This window comes from Limulus polyphemus, unplaced genomic scaffold (assembly GCF_000517525.1).
Source record: "Limulus polyphemus unplaced genomic scaffold, Limulus_polyphemus-2.1.2 Scaffold1219, whole genome shotgun sequence".
NCBI classification, from domain to species: Eukaryota; Metazoa; Arthropoda; class Merostomata; order Xiphosura; family Limulidae; genus Limulus; species Limulus polyphemus.
This window is the reverse complement of record NW_013666829.1, coordinates 96,411-116,534: the sequence shown is the minus strand read 5'-3', so window position 1 is coordinate 116,534 and position 20,124 is coordinate 96,411. Positions and strand designations below refer to the sequence as shown.

Genomic DNA, 20,124 nt, shown 5'->3' with positions numbered 1-20,124 from the left:
TAGAAAATTAAAGTAAATTTAAATAGTATTATTACAAAACAATATATATATATATATATATATATATATACATAATTTTTTTGCATGGTTTTGTTAATGGTTTGATACCGATAGGGGGCAGAGCACAGATACTCCATTGTGCAGCTTTGTACTTAACTAGAAACAAACAATGTAAAAACCACCAGGGGTACTATCTGTTCTGCTATCACTATACGCAAGGATGACTGCATGTTAGAGAACTGAAAAGATTTTGTAATGCAGTTTTTCTAGTTATTGTACATTTAAAAAAAGAAAAGCTAACAGAATGTGCTTAACGTTTATTTTGGTGAAACTTGAAACTTTGGAGTAATCAGTAACGCTTATTACATGGAATAGATTAAGACACATAACTAAATACTAACTTAAGTTCACACAAGGTCATATTTTAAAGTTTATATTGAATAACAACAATTTTCAATTCACATGGCTACAGATTAAAAAACCAAAAAAACAATCTCTAGAAATTTACAGCAGATGACATAACCAAGATTTGATAATTTGCTTTATGCTTCATTATATATACATGGGATAACATAAAATTTACTTACACATTTTCCTTCTCTAAAAGTCTGGTGTGTATCTGTATAGAAATGAATAAAAATCCTATAACCCGAGCAGTTTCTAAAGGTGGACCTTTCTTCTTCAGGGTCAAAAACATTCCCAGTTTACCCCTGAAGAAGAAAGGTCCACCTTTCAAACACGCTTGGGTTATAAAATTTTTATTCATTTCTATCCAGACTTCTTGAACCTAACATCATGAGTGTATCTGTATATATACATTTTAGGTTAATGGTTACCATTTGGAATATCTAGATTAGTGTGATGAAACTTTCTACGAATGCTCTGTTTAAAGCCCCTCCTATACTAAAATAACATAAATCACGTGATGACGGCTATCATGCGCTTTAACTTTCCGTAACATACAATAAAGACATTTATGTTTTAGTCCGGTTCAGCTGTTGCCCTCAAAGAAATTTGAACATTTTACAGAATGTTGCTTTTAATTATAGCTAGACATTAAACATCGCTATTTCTTTAAACACATTTTAAATTCTTGATTCGTGATAAATTTCTTTTAAAACGTAACTCATTTCTGGACAAAAATATCCATTCTTTACGGACAGAACTGCCATTCCTTATTAAAGTATATGCAAAACTACAAAGTTATACAGCTGAACAATAAAGTGGTTCATTGTAGTATGCCACGTTTAAGTATCCAGCATATGACAGTGAAGCAGTATACCTCTTCAAAATCCAGGGGTCACAGCAATGTTGAATAATATCATTAATATTTCACAATATTTATAACCATGATAATAATAATTTTGATTATTATAATTTAGGTAAAGATTCCTAGGTTCACCAACAATGAAGCACGTTGGCATTATTTGAGCCATGAAGTGCAGAATGATCTAATATGTATGCTTTCAAAAGAAGTCGCTAACGCAATCTTATATATATTACGAACCTTTGTGTCTGTCCATCTGTCTGTCTCCCATTTACGGTGGCTCCTTCCCGCATTGTGTTTGAAAAGCTATGCATGCAGGCAAAGTTCAACACTCACTTTTGAAATGATTGGAGAAAATGAATAAATAACCTTGATGCCATATTCTATTTCACAAGCTAGTTATTCTATACTACATTATTAAGAATTAATCACACTATCATTCACAGTTCAAAATAGGACGTCAACTTAAAGAATAAGAGTGTAGATTTGCCATATGTTATTGTTGAGCAATTCATAACATGATTGGAATGCTCAACAATTACTTTTCATGGTGGGTGGGATATAAGTAGCTCAGAGCTTTGGCTCTGATTGAAACCAAGAGTGCAACACAATTAACCCTTTTAAAGTCCAGGAAATAACATCAATTGATAGATTAACTTAAACTTGTCCCATCACTGAGAACTGGTATTTTTGCCTGTTATTCTATAAATACAAGAACAGCAAATATCCAAGATATAGAGGTAAATATTGAAGAAAATGACATTTGTCATTCTTCAAGAGAATAAGAGTGTAGATTTGCCATATGTTATTGTTGAGCAATTCATAACATGATTGGAATGCTCAACAATTACTTTTCATGGTGGGTGGGATATAAGTAGCTCAGAGCTTTGGCTCTGATTGAAACCAAGAGTGCAACACAATTAACCCTTTTAAAGTCCAGGAAATAACGTCAATTGATAGATTAACTTAAACTTGTCCCATCACTGAGGACTGGTATTTTTGCCTGTTATTCTATAAATACAAGAACAGCAAATATCCAAGATATAGAGGTAAATATTGAAGAAAATGACATTTGTCATTCTTCAAGAGCATATGAAACAAGGAGCAAGGTTGGAAGACTGGAAAAACTTTAAACTGACATATGAAGTAACCTGTGATTCAACATTGTATAATGTAAACACTAAATTCTACTAAACTGGGGAAAAAAAATCTAAAAAGTTTCTACTGCAAGAATTGATGATAAACCCTATATTTCATGATACATAAGAGAGAGAGAGCTAGTCAACACATTTTAAAATTATTAATGTTATACTATACTTCTTGACTAATATACAGAAAACAAACAGGTTGTATTCTCTTGTTCTGCATCTCATCTTTTATGTATGTGGAACATCAGACATGAAAAAATTAAACGAAGACTTACACCTGGTATAAAAGCCTTAAGATCTGGTATGTTCTCATAAAAACTTCTTGTATCATCATCTTCCCAAAGAGATGTGGTGCCTTCAAACTAAGATAAATAACAAATCAGCAAACATTATATTTAATTATTGAATATTTACATGCTGACTGACATCTCAAAGGTCACATTAAATATCAGAACTTCATTACCTGACTACATTGGTTCTTTGCTAATATTTCAATAGCATAATGATTGAAAAATGAAAAGTATTTAATAAACAATTATAAAACAAGTAGATTTTAATATGAAATCAGTATATATCCCTTTATTAGAATTATGATTAAAAAATTACAACATAAACTTTGGGTTAGCTTATTTCACTAATTTATTAGCCTCATCTATAAAACATTAAAAATGTTGTTAAGTACTGTACCTATACCTTAAAACTCTCTTTTAAGTATTTAATATGATGATAAATAAACAAAATTAAAAGGTATTTAAAATAAAAAAATTACAGATGTTGATATCTTTCATCAATAATTTTTTTTCTCTAGAGCTAGCTTTCAACCTTCTTCAGGAGAAGTCCTCAGGCTTAATTAACAATGAAAGAACACAAACATTTAAAAGTTTAAAACAACAATACTGATTTTGTCTAAAACAACATGTTTAGAAAAGCATAGTGTTTAAACAATGTTTCTATGAGAATTTAAACAGAATTACATAAAATTAAAACCAACTACATATATTGTAGTGAAGTTAGAAAAAAACAAGAGAGTTAATACATAAATGTAAATAATTTAAATCATACTGTACTAGCATACGATAATTTTTAATAAAAATTTATAATGTAAAACATCCAAAAAGCAACAAACAGCTGGACTTATTCAGGATCAGTGTCAGCATAAAGCTGCATCCGAATGATAAATAAAAATATCACACAAATAAAAAAAGTATTTAATATTAAGAAAATATGATTTCATAATACTGAAAAAATTTAATAAACACCTAAATTAATCAACAAAGGTCATTCGAAATAGGGCTTATATCAAAAGTCAGTCTCTGAATCCTTTACTCAGACCTCATCGAGTTTTATTTTTCTTATGTAAGGAGTTTCCTTAATTTTGCCTTTCCAGAAGTGGTTTTCTTCACCAATTATCTTCACTTTTTTCAATGGTAGAAGTTTGCCAAGTTCCAGAAAGTCAAGTCCTGGAGATGGTCTTAGCATGTGGTCCTTAGACTGTACGTGTAGTGCATTCAGTTTTATTAATATATACTTTATTACACTCACATGCTGCTTTGTACAATATATTATTTTGATGTATTTGTGGTATTTGTGTTTTGATACTGATATGAAGAGACAATAACATTGTTGATAACAAATGTATAATGGATATCTCAATCTTCCTTAAGACATGCCAAAGCCTCTTGCTGTGTTAGCTTACAAGTTTACATACCAAATATAAAAATGGTAGCATTTAACGTGGTTGTTCAAATGTTAACGTTTTCCATTTTACATATCTCTGAATGAAAGTTAACATTTTCCTAAACTGAAAATGTATTTCCAATAATACTTACCTCCGCTGACACTATAGCTATTTCTTGATCTCCAGGGTTTCCACTCTTTGCCCATCTAAGCATTGAAAACACTTGCTCCAGTTTTTTTACTCCATTGAAATGCCCTTGGCAAATTCTAATTTGCAAAATTATCCACCAACTCAATGCACCCTTTACCTAGATACTGTATATAAGCACCTCATTCAGATAATGTAATCACTTTTTTAAGATAAACTATTGGACTGCAAAGTTGTATATATATAGATTTGATTAGATCCCAACCTGTAGCCATAGAGTGATGCGTTTGGCACCACTGGAATCACGATGAGAAAGTAACACCCCAAGCTCAGAATGAGGGGATCGTATATGCCATACTCAACCAAAGGAACAGAACTCATCCAGTTTGGAATTATGCATATTCATCCTCACTTCTCAACCAAGTGGGTAAGAGGTATTCCGCTTGCCCCTGGAATTCTGTAGTGGATGTGGAACCTGTGCTCAACCAAGGACCTAGGATGGGACCACTTCACATTCAGAATTATGAGGAGATAGTGGATCTCCTTCCATGAACAATATATGAAACAGACATTGATCAAAGAGAAGGGCCATGCACCCCCAACCAGATAGCTTTGTGTCAAATCTGAACTGGAATTACAAGTAGGCTCCCACAGAGGTTGGTGCCACTCCTACTGACATCTGGGAAAAACATCCAGGGATCTGAGTAGGAGGGCCCCCAACTTCACCCTCTTCTCCAAGAGTGGGGGGAATACACTCGAACACTGTGGAGGAAAAGCCTCTATCTGCCACCCCAGCAACTGGAAATTAGAGAGTATGGGGGTAATATGCATTGGGACGTCCTGTGGAACAGTGCTCTGGAAATTGTGCAATAGGTGAACCAAGTTCCCTACACTTTTTAAACACAAACTGACCCTGATTTATTCAATATTAAAATTGGCAGGGTCCCTATTAGCTTTATTCATGATAGTCTATAATAGTTAGGTAATACTATCCGGTAGGTGCCTAGATGATTTTATGGAACACCCCATTTCGACACAGCCTGTAGTAACTTGAAGCAAACATAGTGAAAGTGGTTGCCAGTGCAAAATTGAAAAGAGAAAACATACCTGCCTGGGCAACCCCCGCCACAGAGTGGGACCCAGTGAAAAATAAAGGGACCCTGGAAATAAATGAGTATATAACTGAGGAAAATACTCACCCTTGGTTAAAATCTAACAGATGTGGCCAAAATATCTACCGGAAGTAGTCAAAAACCTGCAGAAGTGGAAACTGCCAGATCATGTAAATAATGAGATAGGAAAGTATTAGGAGTAGTCCACATACCAGCCTGCACAATGTCTTCCAGAGGGTAATTCAACCAGATGGCTAATGACATAGAGATATGACGAATCTGGTGAGATGTGACATGAAATCCCAATTTAGTAATTGGAAAGGTCATTTAGGTCGAAGAATACGAAAGGATTTGAGTAGACCTGATAGTACTGAGGAATCTAAAAACTTCCAATATTTGGAATACCGCAAAATATTGGATAAAGATGCCTTATATAAAGCTACTGTAGACAAAGCACAAGCCTTCTCAAATACCCAAGTGAAAAAATGGGATATGCTAGATACTTTAGGATGAAGAGGGATTTAAATTCCTTTTAATACACTAATGACAATAAGTATTCCATTTCCGTTGATAGACGGCCATGGTTGGCATACGGAGAGATTTAGTTAAATACTTAGAAGTTAACCCTAATGTCAGGCAAAGGATCGAATAACTTCCAAGCACAAAGACTGAGTTTCCGAACATCTGAGTGGAGAATGTCTGATCGACTTTGTCTCAACAGAGACTGATAATGTGGAAGAGGTAGAGGTGAACATTCTTGCAGATACTGAAGAAGCGAGAATCACGTTTGAGCTGGCCAACATTTTGTAACCAAGAGAACTTGACAGGGAGTGGAACAAACCATAGTAAGAACCTGGGGCAATAGAGTCAAATCAGGAGAAAGAAATACAGATGTAAACCTGTCCAGTCCTGACTGAACCCATCTACTGCCAATGCTTGAGGATGAAGTATCGGAGACCAAAACAACTGCAGTTGAGAATTCCAATGAGTCGCAATGGCATCGATTGTTGGAGACCCGAAGTGAGAGCAAATCCACTGAAAAACCTCATGATGTAGCATCCATTCCATCAGAAGAATCCAGCTGGGTCAAGACAAGTGATCTGCAATTAAATTCTTTACTCCATGACATGCTAAAAGTCTGATACGATGGGAATGAGCCAGTAGAGAAGATCCAAGGTACGAAAACAAAGGTCTCAAGAATGTGTGCCTCCTTGACGAGAAATCTGAGATACCATTGTGCAATTGTCTGAATGTATCATGACAAATTTTTCCTTTAAGAGAAACAGACCTTGAACTATTGCCCAGTGTACTTACTGCAAGGAGTTCAAGAATGTTGATATGGAGGGTAGACTTGTCTTCCATCCAAATCCCCTGGAACTCCTGATCTTGAAGATATGCACCTCATCCCTGAAGAGATGCATCTGTGAACAGATGAATCTCTGAATGAGGTGGTGGAATGGGTACCCCAATAGTAGTGTTGTTCCGATCCAACCACTATTCGCAATTGACAATGTTGCTCCTGAGTAATAAGACATGATAATCGAAATGCATGATCCATTGGTCACGCAGTGACCACTGAAGAGACCTTATATGTGCTTGTCCCAAAGGAATGAGAGGCTCAAAGGATGCCCACATCCCTAAAAGAAAGAGAACCATCCATGCAATAGGAGAAGGAGACATAAGTAGAAGCCTGATGGCTTTTTCCATGGCTTGAAGCCTGATAGGAGTTGGTTGAGCACAATTTAAGTGAGTATTGAAAAACACACCCAGATAGACGAGATATTGCATTCGTGACAAAATAGATTTCTCCAGTCTGATAAAGAAGCCTGCTTTTGTAGCTTGTGAAAAGAGAATCTGAGAGTGTTGTTCTGCTAATTGATGGAATGGAGCCAGAAGGAGTTAGTCATCCATATAATGATGTGTGCACAGGCCCATGGAATGCAGATGACGAGAAAAAACTCGACCAACTCTGCAGGAGACATAAGGTGCTGATGCAAGACCAAAAGGTAGAGTCCTGAACTGCAGCACCTGACCCTTGTGCATAAATCTGAGAAACCTTAGGGAAGCACCGGTAACATTAAACTTGGTCATCCAGAGCCTTGGGGCATTGAGAAAATAGTCCATAGTAAAGCAAGGTCTATCTGAAAATTGGTTGAGTCGAGACAGATTGATGATTGGATACCAGTCTCCTGTCTTCTTGGGTACAACGAATAAACTGGAATAAAATCTCAGAAGAATGCGATCAATCATCTCTACTGTTCTTTTGACTAACAACTCTCTTATGGTCTGGGAACAAAGCTCCAATTGCCTTGGATCTGTTGGAGGTGAAAAGGCAACAGGTTGTGCATATAATGCTGGAGGTGATATAAATTGAATGACTAACCTTGAAGCTAGAACATCGAGTACCCATGGATCCCTGGTGAAAGAACTCCAGATGTCCAGAAAGTGAGTAATCATGCTCCCACTGCTCCACTGCCCATGTGCTAGTCACCGATGCCATTGTCAATAGTCCGTCCAAGCTAAGATCCTCGAAAATATGAGCGAACTCTATTATGGAAACCAACAGAACTGGGAAATGAAGGAGGGAGTTGGGAAACACTATGAGCCAACACTCCCAAATTAGTGCCAGAAAGGTGAGAGGCCAATAAAGAAGAATGTAAACAAGCTAAATCAATTTGTATATTTTAATGTCTCTGTAACTCTGGCAAACAACACGGGATGGAGAAAAGAAGATTCCCGTAACTCCCTGAGGGCAGAAACCGCCTCCGAACCCCCAAAGAAACACACCGTTAGTCCTCATATATGTCTCCATCTGGCAATGGATCATATCACTGACAGCCTCGACTGAGAGTGACCCATCCCCTGGTCGTTGATAAACACCAGATAGCAGAGGTGGAAGAGAAGAGGTCTGGTTGGCTTCTGTAGCATAAATATTAACTAGGGAATTCATACCGTTGTTAGGTTTTTTGTGCTGTTGTTAAAGTAATTTATAAATGTTGCAACATAAATAGTGAATAATCACAACACTCCTGTTTATAAAAACCTGTGCCAAATGCTTTGTCGAGAAAAAGTGATTACACTATCTGAATGAGGTGCTTATATACAGTACCTAGATAGAGGGTGCATTGAAGTTTGTGGAGAATTTTGCAAATTAAAATTTGCCAAGGGCATTCAAGGGTATAAAAGACTGGAGCAAGCATTTTTAATGCTTAAATGGGCAAAGAGTGGGAACCCTGGAGATCGAGAAATAGCTATAGTTTCAGTGGAGGTAAGTGTGTTTTGGAAGACTCAAGACAATTGTTAATTCTAAAGATGGAAGTTAACATGCTAAGTTCAATTTCAAGATGACCTTGATCACGTATTCATTTGACTCGTTATATGGCACTTCAAAGTTCTTGAATTTACTGATGGTGGTGAACAACAACAAATCCAAATATAAATTTGTGTAAATTTGTCATCCAAGTAGCAAAGCCAAAGAAACAGAACTACAGTTACTTTTTCTTATTCCTTTGTAAGTTCTTCCATACACAGTTGGCAGACAATTGGGGACAGTGGTAAATCTTTGAACATTTCATCTTTAATTAAACAGAACTTATCTATCTTCCTAAAGTAAACTACTTCTCAGAAACTATGATGACCCTTGTTAAAAGATAAAAATAAACAGAAGAGATAGTTCAGCAGAAGCAAATCTAACTCTTTTAAAACATAAAGATAAGTTTATAAATTCTATCATTTTTCATGACTTGAAACTGTTGGGAAAATGTTAGTGTGTTATTTTAAAACACAAAACACAGAAATGAAACAATGAGTAACTAACTCACCTCCCCATCCTTAAATCTGTTATGTACATCTAAATTTGCTACATCTGGGTCTTGACTACTAACATCTGCAACAAAAAATACATTAAAATACTTTAAATCAAAATCTAGCTACTTACCTCTGTACTTTTGTAGTATTAACTAAAACTGTTATCATAAATAAAAAACACTTCCTACCTTCATGTTTCAATTTGGCTATTAATTACTAGAGAGGTACATACTCACCAGTGTTACCAACTTCAATGTTCTTTAGAATTACTTTGGTTTACATCTACTGTCAGTATTCATACCTTGTATTGTTTTTATATTTTATTTGCAATATTTTATTTTATTTTTTAGATCTATTTATTTATAAATAATGCAGTTAAAACCATCCAAACTTTCATCTTACCTTCTCTGGGAAGCTCAGGAAGGTCTTCATCTATGATATCCTAGTTATCAGACAAAATAAATAACGTTAGCATTTTATTCTAACACAACTTCTGCTAGAAATATAAAGAACTTCTAACATACACACACATACATAAGATGGTAAAGAATAAAAATAGTAACTCAACAAAACAGTTAAAGTCATGAAAAATTTGAAACATTTTTTTTTTATTCATACTCACAGAAAATTGCTGAGTACTGGACAGGAGTTTCTGAAAGGCTACTTGGGCTGCTTCAAACTTCTCTTTCCTTTCAGTACTTAATTCACCTTTGGTCTTATGGTAAAGTAAAAAGTAACATGTTAGGAAACATTACAATGTAACTTCAAAATTATTACTTTACAAGAAAGTTGTTTATACCATTATACAAGACTCATTAGTTCTCCTCTTCAGGATCCATTTCTCCAAGTTCTATACTACAGGTAACATTCTTAATACACAGTCTCTGCTTTGAAAATCAAGCATTCAAGTTATGATAAACAAAACTGTATACCAGAACATTTTATTTTTAATTACAGTGTCAAACTCAGAAACAAAATCATATACTCCAGAAACATCTGAACTAATTACTTTTAACACTAACTGTTCAATACAACACATTAATGTCACCTTTAAAGTATAAAGTTTTCATACTTTTATACATAAACTTTATTTTACTGCTGATTAAAAACGTCCTACTTGTGTGAATGTATTATAAAAACAAATACTGATACTTAATAATATTAATCCTAAATGTCCATTTATCATTTCTTATGTTTCAAATAAAGTGATTCAAAGATGAAAAGTAGGTGCGAGAAAAGAATGGAAATTATCTCTTAACCTTTGTAAACGAGAAGCCTTCAGAGAACTCAAAAATAATTAAGACAGATTTAATAAACAATAAACAAAACCTCTAATAATCTTTATGGTAGATATCTTAAAACATGTTTGATAATCAAAGGAAACAGACATTTTCTGTTCTTACCCAATACACAATAAAGTACCACATCATCAATTGGGCTGGTTAGATTCAAGCTTACCCTGAAAACAATATCACGAAAGATTCTTCTATTCATCTAGCATACCTGTAATATTCTCCGGTTGTGTTGCTCCATATTATGAAGTGTTTTTTGATCTTTCACAACGTGACGACATAGTGACCTATAGTAGTCTTTCAGCAGATTACGAAGGCCTTTCTGACGATCTGGGGGCAATAACTACAAGAATAAAAACTTTACATAAACTACACATGTATTTAGTGAACTGTCCAGATGTATAACATAATTATCAAATTAAAGGGGTAAGTCAGTCTTCATTTCATCTATTTTGTCAGCCAAATGTATATTATTAAGAACATGCATTTTTTTAATTATGAAATTAAGTGCATTGAGTTGTTAGAAACAATTGTTAATATCTTGAAGCTGCATTCCAAAACACAGTCTTATCCAATGAACATATACAAATTAAAGTAGTCATTTCTCTACATAACTTTAGAGAATGTTTACAGGATATCCAAAGCACTAGAATAGTAAAAATTATTCAGCAAATACAAAACAAAAAATTATAACAAACCTTCCAATATTAAGAAAATATTAAAAATAAAGGATTCCCATATATGGGTAATTACTTTATGTAATTTCTCAACTCTGAAATCCTAACAAAGTTTGCTATCAAAATAGAATTTAACCCAATATTATCAAAATTATGCTTTTATCCTGAAATATTAAAATATACATAAAGTTTATAATAATAATAAAAAAACCATTCTTTTATTTGTATAGACATCTGGAAATTTTAAATGAAGTCTTAAAACAAACCAAACTTATATCCATAATAACTGAAAGATAATAATAGTAAACAAAATGGTCAATTCTGAATTTTAATTAGAGGTAAAGAGCAAACGTACACAAGTGCAAAATATGTTTATGAAACATCTTGTTACACTGCATGTTTAAGTTCCCCCAATTTGATGGTATAGTACCTATCCACAAAATTGGGGCAGATTTTCTATGGACTAGTGATCTTTTGTCCTTGACTTTTAATCTATGACCATCAAAAGTTATTCAGGTCTAGAACCTTGTATGCATTGTACAAGTTCGGTTAAAATCCATCCATCCAATCTTTAGATACATGCTGTCTACAAGATTGAGACAAACAGACAGGAGAAATCAACATGTCCCTCCGTAGAACTTTGCAGTGGGGGCATAAGAAAATCTATGATAAAGATATCACTAAAATAATACATTTTTTTACATAACATACCCTCTTAATAATATCAAGTAATTGTTCTAGCACAAGAATGTGTTAATATGTTTAAGTAAACCAGTTGAGACCAGCTAGTACTTATGAAAAAATAGTCAGTAGGTACTTCATTGTATATTTGTTGCATAAAAAATAAATTGAAATTTTATTAACAACACTGTAGCCAGAAATTCCCAAAACTGTAAAAGTTCTGGTGGACATTCAGTTCATTGGTCATTGAAAATTTGGTAGACCGACTAAAATTTTGGTGGATCGAATAATAAAACTTATATAATCGAATATTGTTCACTTTAATAGGCAATGATAATCATTAGACTGCAGCCTGAATGAAGTAATAACACAGAAGACTTGAAAAGATAAAACAAAACAATTTAATTCAGATGTTAATTGTATATTCATATTCTAATTCAATTTCCCTCCAAGTTCAAACCAACACACATTCCCTTTACTCTCGCCCATTTCAGTGTCAGAATCAGTACCTGTACAACAGTCTGTATCTGTGGCACTATCGTTATAACTGTTCAATATGGCAGATATAGGCACCGAAATATGCAGGGTTTTGAAAGTATTCAAAGTTTTCTCTCTCTCTCTCTCCACCTGTGCAGTTACTTCAAAGAAGCATGATGCTGACATATGATTATTGTACATTTGCCCATGGTCAAATCCCTTGGTTACGTCAAGTTCATTGAGCCATTTATAGTGACTGAGTGGGTGATTACTTTGACTATTGCATGTATATTTCTAAATTTAAGTTCTCAAAACTTCCTATTGTGTTCTGATAAGGAAATGAGTTTCTTTGGCAATAGTGCTTGTATGTTTATCCCTGGCCACAATTCTCGTCATTGCATCTTTATGCATTTATGTCTTTTCATGATCATTTACAGTATTAATTCTCAAATTATCATACTCAAGAATGAAGGCATGCTTTTATCTATGGTAAACCTGGTTTGATTTCTCAGGATTAACACTATCACAGAAAATTTCAATACAAGTAGTCCACTTCATAACACCTTGCTCTTTGTGAAAAGTGAGCCACATTTTCTGACCCTTTTCCCACTTATTCTAGAAAGTTCAAGGCTTTCTCATAGTTTCATAGCATTTCTGTTTCTCTTTACTGACATTACCATCCTCTGCTGACAAAGATTTTCTCTTTACCCCCAGCTTTGCTCCAGTGCTATTTGTAACCAATAGAATACCAAGTGACTTGTCTTATCATGAATATCATAAACTACATTAAAAATAATCAGCTAATCGGGGGGAAACGTAACATTCATTTCTATATGTAAAGAGAAACACGGACTGCAGTCTTGAGGAAAAAGATGAGTAAATGCTTGTCAAGAATTATCTGGAAATAACTGTGAAAATCACAGATACTCAACTTATTCTAGCAAAAGTATAGTAAGTCTACTTGAAAACATGCAGGACTGAAGGTCTAATAGTATTAAAAGACATGTCAGACCGTGACAATTTCTGACCTGTTGTCCGAGAGGACCAAGGGATTTGTGAAATTCTGTGTAGCTCTAAGAAAAAAGTTTAACTATCAAATAATTATATATGACAATCAAGAAAGACAGAAAAAAATAAAGTAAATGTGCAAAAATGAAATTCACAACATATCTTTTTTTTAAAAAAATATTAATTCCTGTAAGACATTTTGAATCTACTTGTAAAGCTATTTTAGAATACAAGTAATATCAATAAAACTGTTAATCTGCAATCAAGTCTAACAGGCTGGCTATGAGAAGCACAAGAATTACTTAAATTTAAACAGAACATACATCACTTTTAGGGATTTCTAGTCCATGCTTCTGAGCCAGATTTCTCATTTTCTGAGGCACCAATCCAGCATAATCTTCCCCACAGTGCTTACAAAAACTCAGAAGAATATTAATATTGTTGTGCTCTTCTTTGTCCGTAGCAGTTAAAATGGTCAGTAGATTACCAAGTAATGGGAGTCCCTCTTTTAATGTAAACACTCCACATGATATCAGCTGAAATGGTAAGAAAAACATATTTGTCAAAATACCTTAACCATGGGAAACACAATGCATCACTAATCAACAGTAAAAAGACAAACAGAATAATATATTTTTATTAATGTAAGATTATAGCTAACTACTAGAAAACCAGCAGTCACAAGCAAAAATTTGGATCACATGAAATAAAACATCAACTTTGTGACCTCAAAGTGACCATCATAGTTTCATACTATAATGTTCAATATGTTTTGTGTATCTTCAAGAAATTCTCAAGCTTTCAGTAAACATTACAAGTCTTTTGTACACAATAAATCAGATTTTTTTTTATTAACTATTTTTACTTAACATTTCTATTTGAATATATGGAGTCAAATTGTTGACTGCTCTGAGTGCAAAGTGATTTCCAGGTTAAGATTTAAAATACTTTTCTTCAACTGAAAGTTGTCAAAATTCATTTGCATAATATTTGCATAATCTCTAAAACCTCCTCATTAAATATCAAATGTTTTCTTTTTCATAAAAACTTCTATTTTATTTGTTATTTTGTCTATCCTAACTATATGCATTTGATCAATTTGACTGACCTCATGATTACCATAAAAAAATATGAAATAAATCTAGACTACTTTCTTTTCTTTCTAGTATGACTGCAGATTGTAACAGGAAACAACAATTGTTTATCCTAAATAGCTTAAAGCTCATAACAGTCTACATTTGTTTCTACTTAAAGTTTATTGCTTTACTAGCTGAAATAGTCGTCTGTTGGATGGGTGAAGTAAAAACAAAAAATAGGAAATTGTATTTCTGTTTTTTTTTTATTAACATAATAAACATTAAAAGTGCAATAAAAATACATAGAGGTACCAATACTGAAAGGAAAGACATACTGTTTTCAAGAATTCTGTCCAACCTCCTCATGTCATCCTGTATCACTGTTATAAAACTAACAATCACCACCTATATTTCTCATTGCCTGATCATGGACATAGTCTACAGAAGTAACAGCCATAACCTACACTCCCCTGTGCCTGATTGTATACACACACACACACACAGTCTATAAAGCTAATTATAAATGTATACTTCTGTATGTGTCACTTTCTACATACAGCTCAAAAAATCTACTTGCACATTCATGGATAAATGTGCAAGTTTCAAACACTTTCATGCAGCAAAAATTCCACCACTAACACGCAGCTGGATGTAGGGTAACGTACGTGTGAAATTTGTGACCAGCCATAAAAATATACAACTTTCACTGTGTGTGACATGTAAATAAATATTAGCAAGAACCTGCTTGTTACTGTTACATGTAATAATACATACTATACGTGTATGATGTTTTTACTAAATAAATGTATATATTAAAAGATTGAAAACAACAAAACAGAAAGGTTTAAAATTAAAAGTCTGGTGAAGTTGGGTCTGACAATTATTAATGCATTAGTCCTATCACAGATAATATATATATATATATATAAGATGGTTAATGACCCTAAAAGAATGCAGGAGACATTTCCCATAATGCCCAAATGAACATAATTCTCATTGTTGTTTGCTACAAGTTCTCTTTTTTTTATTCCTTCTCATACCTAATTTTATTAACAAGGCAGCCTAGAAGTGTTCCAGTAAATTTATTAAACGATGATACTGTGAGACAAAAACTGATCATTTTACAATATGGTGTTTTCAAAATGATATGTCTGTTAAAGTTGATTTTACTGCACACACATTTTGAACAATAGCTTACTTCCATTTTAGTTCAAGTGACATATAGAATACTTATCTTTTAAATCTATGTGTTTATATTCTATTCTACAACTTTGGTACTCTAAATATTACACATGAAAGAGAATATTTTTCGATCTTCTAAGTTTGTTCTTTATAACTTCTTATAAAACAATTAGTGAGAATTGATTCAACTGTCGAAAAAGAACAAATATTGACAGTGGTTCTGTATTTACTGGAAATATTCTATTGTATTTACGGTAAACCAAATGACAATCACAATCTTGTGAATGAATAACATCACACAAATAACATTTCTGGTACTATAATTCACCTTCTACTATAGCTAATAAAATAGGTTTTTTTTTCTCATAAGAGTTAATATATAAGGAAGTACAAATTAGTGTCTACATTATGAAAAAATTCAAAAGTACTGTAGCAAGTAAAAAGGTTAGTTTTTTAAAAGCAAAAATAAAAAATATTTCAACAAAGGAACTATATTTCAGAAACTCAGAAATATGTGAGATGGGGGGAGGAGGAGGAAAACAGACATAACGAAAGACAAGATTACTACAATCTCTAGAAAGTGTATGAATATATAACTAAAAGATTACAATAATTTAAATTTTAAAATTTAGAAAAGGCCAACAGAATGTTGAAAACAATAAAAACAACGTTTCAAGTACTTACAAGAGCTGTGATCAGTCTCTAAGATATAAGTTGTACCACACATGCAAAGAAGGATGATGGAGGAACTGTTGAGTTCTAATTTTAGAACTTGTGAAACTCTCCACCCTACTTGTCTGAAATGTTAGTACACACAGCAGAGCCCTCTACAGACATGATGTCACCATGGAAATAGCAAACAACTGGTAAAAAAAAGGGTGCATCACCAAAAAGTGATTGTTGAAAATGCATGTAACTCAAAAACATAATACATTAAAAAAAAAAAAGGTTAATAATGGAGCACTTCTATTTATTCTAGATTTGTTGATCAAAATTTTTTAGAACACTTTATAATCACTAAAGTAACTACTTTAAATGTATAATATGCACAGTATAATCAAACCTTTAACATTCATGTACATGCATAGTGCAGAATAGATAACTGGATATTACTTATCTATTTCTGGAAATATTCCAACCTTCAGTTAGCACTATCTTTCTTTAATAACTTCACTACTTAAAGTCATTCACTGGTGCATACTTATTGCAATATTCTTGCAGTGACCTCGACTTTAAATGTTTATTTAACTCAAATAACATAAACTCTCATGTTTACAGAAACACAGTATAATAATTTATATTTTACTGTGTGTGTAGACTGCCACGTAAGTGCTCTACCAACTAAGCTAGTGTTAAGGCACTTTTTTAAAGATCAAGCTACCATCACTAGTCCAATACTGCTCCCAAGTCAAACCCACAAGTCACTATCTATGTCTTTGATTGGCTGATAGAAATAGGTATTACATATACATACATTAATTTAACACTGAAATTTTAACAATAAATTTCCATGTATGTGTTTAATTACTAACAATGTTGCTTTGTGTGAGAGAACTGTACTAATTTTGTATACTCAGTAATTTTTTTATGTTTGACACATACATAATATTTAGGTTTGAAAACTTTAATGGATTGTAACTGCATGTTGAAAGAAAAGGAGATGACATTTCATGTTCTATACTGAGGCCTTCTTCTGCCTAAAGTTCCACTGAAACTACTTAACATTTAAGGACAACAATGGACCTTTTGGTCCACCTAAGTTGTCCCATCCACTTAACTATTAAACAAAACAAAAGCTCAAAGTTAAACCTTATTATTAAAATATTTATAAAGTCTTCCCTTAATCTCATTTATATTAACTGCATCTACCACATCTGAAGGCAACCCATTCTAAAGGCCGACCACCCTGTCATAAAAATAAAATTGTTTCTGCTGAAAATGACTCCTACCCTACCCAAATTTATATTAGTGTCCCCTAATCCTACCAATCTCACCATTAAGTACGAAATAAGATGAGACATCAACACTACAAATTCCCTTAATAATCTTCAGCACTTCAATCAGATTCCTTCTAACTCTTCTTTTTTCAAGACAAAACAACTTCAGAGACCTTAACCTTCCTCATATGACAACCTTTCGATCCCAGGTATCACTCCGTAGCACATATCAAAAAATCAGGTTGTAAAATCTCTACTAATACTCTGGACTTTTAGCTCACAACAGTAAAGGAGCTGTCATCTGGACTGTTACAATACACATATCCAAACTCACACATGCAAGCACTCCATTATTTTAGGGTTTAATAAGTATTTCCTCAAGTTACACCCAACTATGTGATGAATTATGATTCAGTTAATGAAGGACAGACACCATTCATCAATTCATCTCCTACACACTTGAATCCTATCTTACAAAAACATGCAAGTTTTCTTTATAAATGTGTTTAAAAAGAGACAACTTCAGAGAACAGCGTGTGGGTATAAGCTCCAATGCAAATTTGTGATCATATGATTTCACAAATTATTCTATCTTGTAACAAATAAAAAACATTTATTATAGGAGTACCTAACTATCATGTAAGAATTACTAACAACACTGACATTGTACAAGTTTATCTATGAGCTTATTTTTCTTGTAAAAATTCAATTTTTTGATTTTAAAATACAGATGGTTTGACTCAACCTAATAATCAAACCAGTTTTTAAGAATGTTATAGATCTTAGCTATGTATTCTAATTCTACATTTTTATCAGTGTTATCTATTACTAGTTTAGCCTCTTGAAATAAACTGTTGAACCAAAGTTGGTGTTACCTGTTTTAGTTACAAAATTCCCATGATGTAGAAGAAAAACAGACAAGTTAGTATAAAGGTCAAGATAATTTAATGTAAAACACAAGAAAGATTTTTATGCGACTATTCAATTAGGACAAACAAGTAAAAAATATCCAGATAGGGCACTGTATAACTCTAACCAAAACTAAAAGACCCCCCAAACATAAATCAGAGGAAATAATCAAGACCAATGTCCAGCAGCCACTGACTGAGAACAGTCATCTTGTGTAATACTGGATGGTTTAGTTAAATCAACTTGACATGTGCTTAATGTTACCTCTTAACCTGCCACACCATAACATTTAAATAGTCATATGAATTCATGAAAATTAAATATATACTATGTAAAAATGATAACTTAACCAACAATAATTACTTAAATGCTTTGATAAAAGAAAAAAAACAATGATGATTACTGTTACAACCTTTTCATTGAACAGAGGCTGATGGACAAAGCAAGAATAACAATCATTTGAATCCAAATAATACATACATAATCAGTTGTGTATAAATATACTATTAAAAATATGTTGGATCACGTGATCAGGTTGGTGTAATTACCCCACTGCTAAGTGATTCTCATGCTCACCAAAGTGCTAGTTATGTTCAGAGCTCAGTGGCAAGGTACACAAGAGAGTCAATTGGTCATTATATGGGCAGGTAATCATGGTCCAGTCCTTCTCTATCAAGCACTAAAGCAGGCACTTCACAGAAAACTTTAGTAACCAAAATACTTTTATATTTTAAATATGTATAGAACGACTATTTTTTTCTTTGGACTTTGAGCATTTGGAAATCCATGAACACATATTTTGTCTGTTTTGTTATTAATCCACACCTTGTGTCATTTGGGAAGTCCGTATTATAATTATGTATTTATATTAGTTGGTTGGCAAATGCAATGAATTGTAGGATACAACAATATACAACTGATGAAACTTCTTTGTGATACACTTTTATCTCTGGAATTTGGTGTACTCTGGAACTAGATACATTTTTTGTTGCTTTACATGGATTGAAATGGGGGAAGTACATTTATAATATGGAAATTATATTACAGTCAGAGGTAAATAGAAAGTATGCATCACATAATAGAAGACACTTCACACAAACAAGAGAAAAGTCTGTTGATAAATTGAGTATTTTTGTCTACCTGATGTCTCATATTAATTAATAAGAAAACTCACATTTAATCTATTTTAACTGTAATTATTAATCATTTGATTCAAGCATATTAAAGACTTATCAAAGATGTCTCTCCAATGAAAAGTAATTGACTATAGGGTTGGCTTTTAATATCCACCTAAATTAATAATCTATTACATAAAGTTAAGTTTGTGTCTGTTTGTTCAAACCTTTCAGCCATCTGTTCCTTATACATTTCCACACTTCGTGATCAATCAGCACCCAACTTGACAATTAAATACACATATACAGCATAAAACTAGCTATAAACTTACACTTCTCTGTGTCTGATACTGTATATGTGTATTTAATCAGACACAGAGAAGTGTAAGTTTATAGCTAGTTTTATATGCTGTATATGTGTATTTAATCAGACACAGAGAAGTGTAAGCTTATAGCTAGTTTTATATACTGTATATGTGTATTTAATCAGACACAGAGAAGTGTAAGTTTACAGCTAGTTTTATATGCTGTATATGTGTATTTAATCAGACACAGAGAAGTGTAAGTTTGTAGCTAGTTTTATATGCTGTATATGTGTATTTAATCAGACA

The 20,124-nt window shown here is 33.0% G+C and overlaps 1 protein-coding gene across 1 annotated transcript in view; it reads right to left on the bottom strand.

The window, feature by feature from the left end:
• LOC106462664 (regulator of nonsense transcripts 2-like) overlaps window positions 1–20,124 on the bottom strand; it is a 126,482-nt gene that overhangs the window by 63,933 nt on the left and 42,425 nt on the right. Inside the window, exons 12-17 of the mRNA XM_013922608.2 lie at window positions 13,618–13,830; window positions 10,663–10,794; window positions 9,782–9,874; window positions 9,562–9,601; window positions 9,174–9,238; window positions 2,691–2,777 (exon numbers count right to left, since the gene is read on the bottom strand). Of these exons, the coding sequence (XP_013778062.1) occupies window positions 2,691–2,777; window positions 9,174–9,238; window positions 9,562–9,601; window positions 9,782–9,874; window positions 10,663–10,794; window positions 13,618–13,830 (630 nt within the window). The remainder of the gene's footprint in view (window positions 1–2,690; window positions 2,778–9,173; window positions 9,239–9,561; window positions 9,602–9,781; window positions 9,875–10,662; window positions 10,795–13,617; window positions 13,831–20,124) is intronic.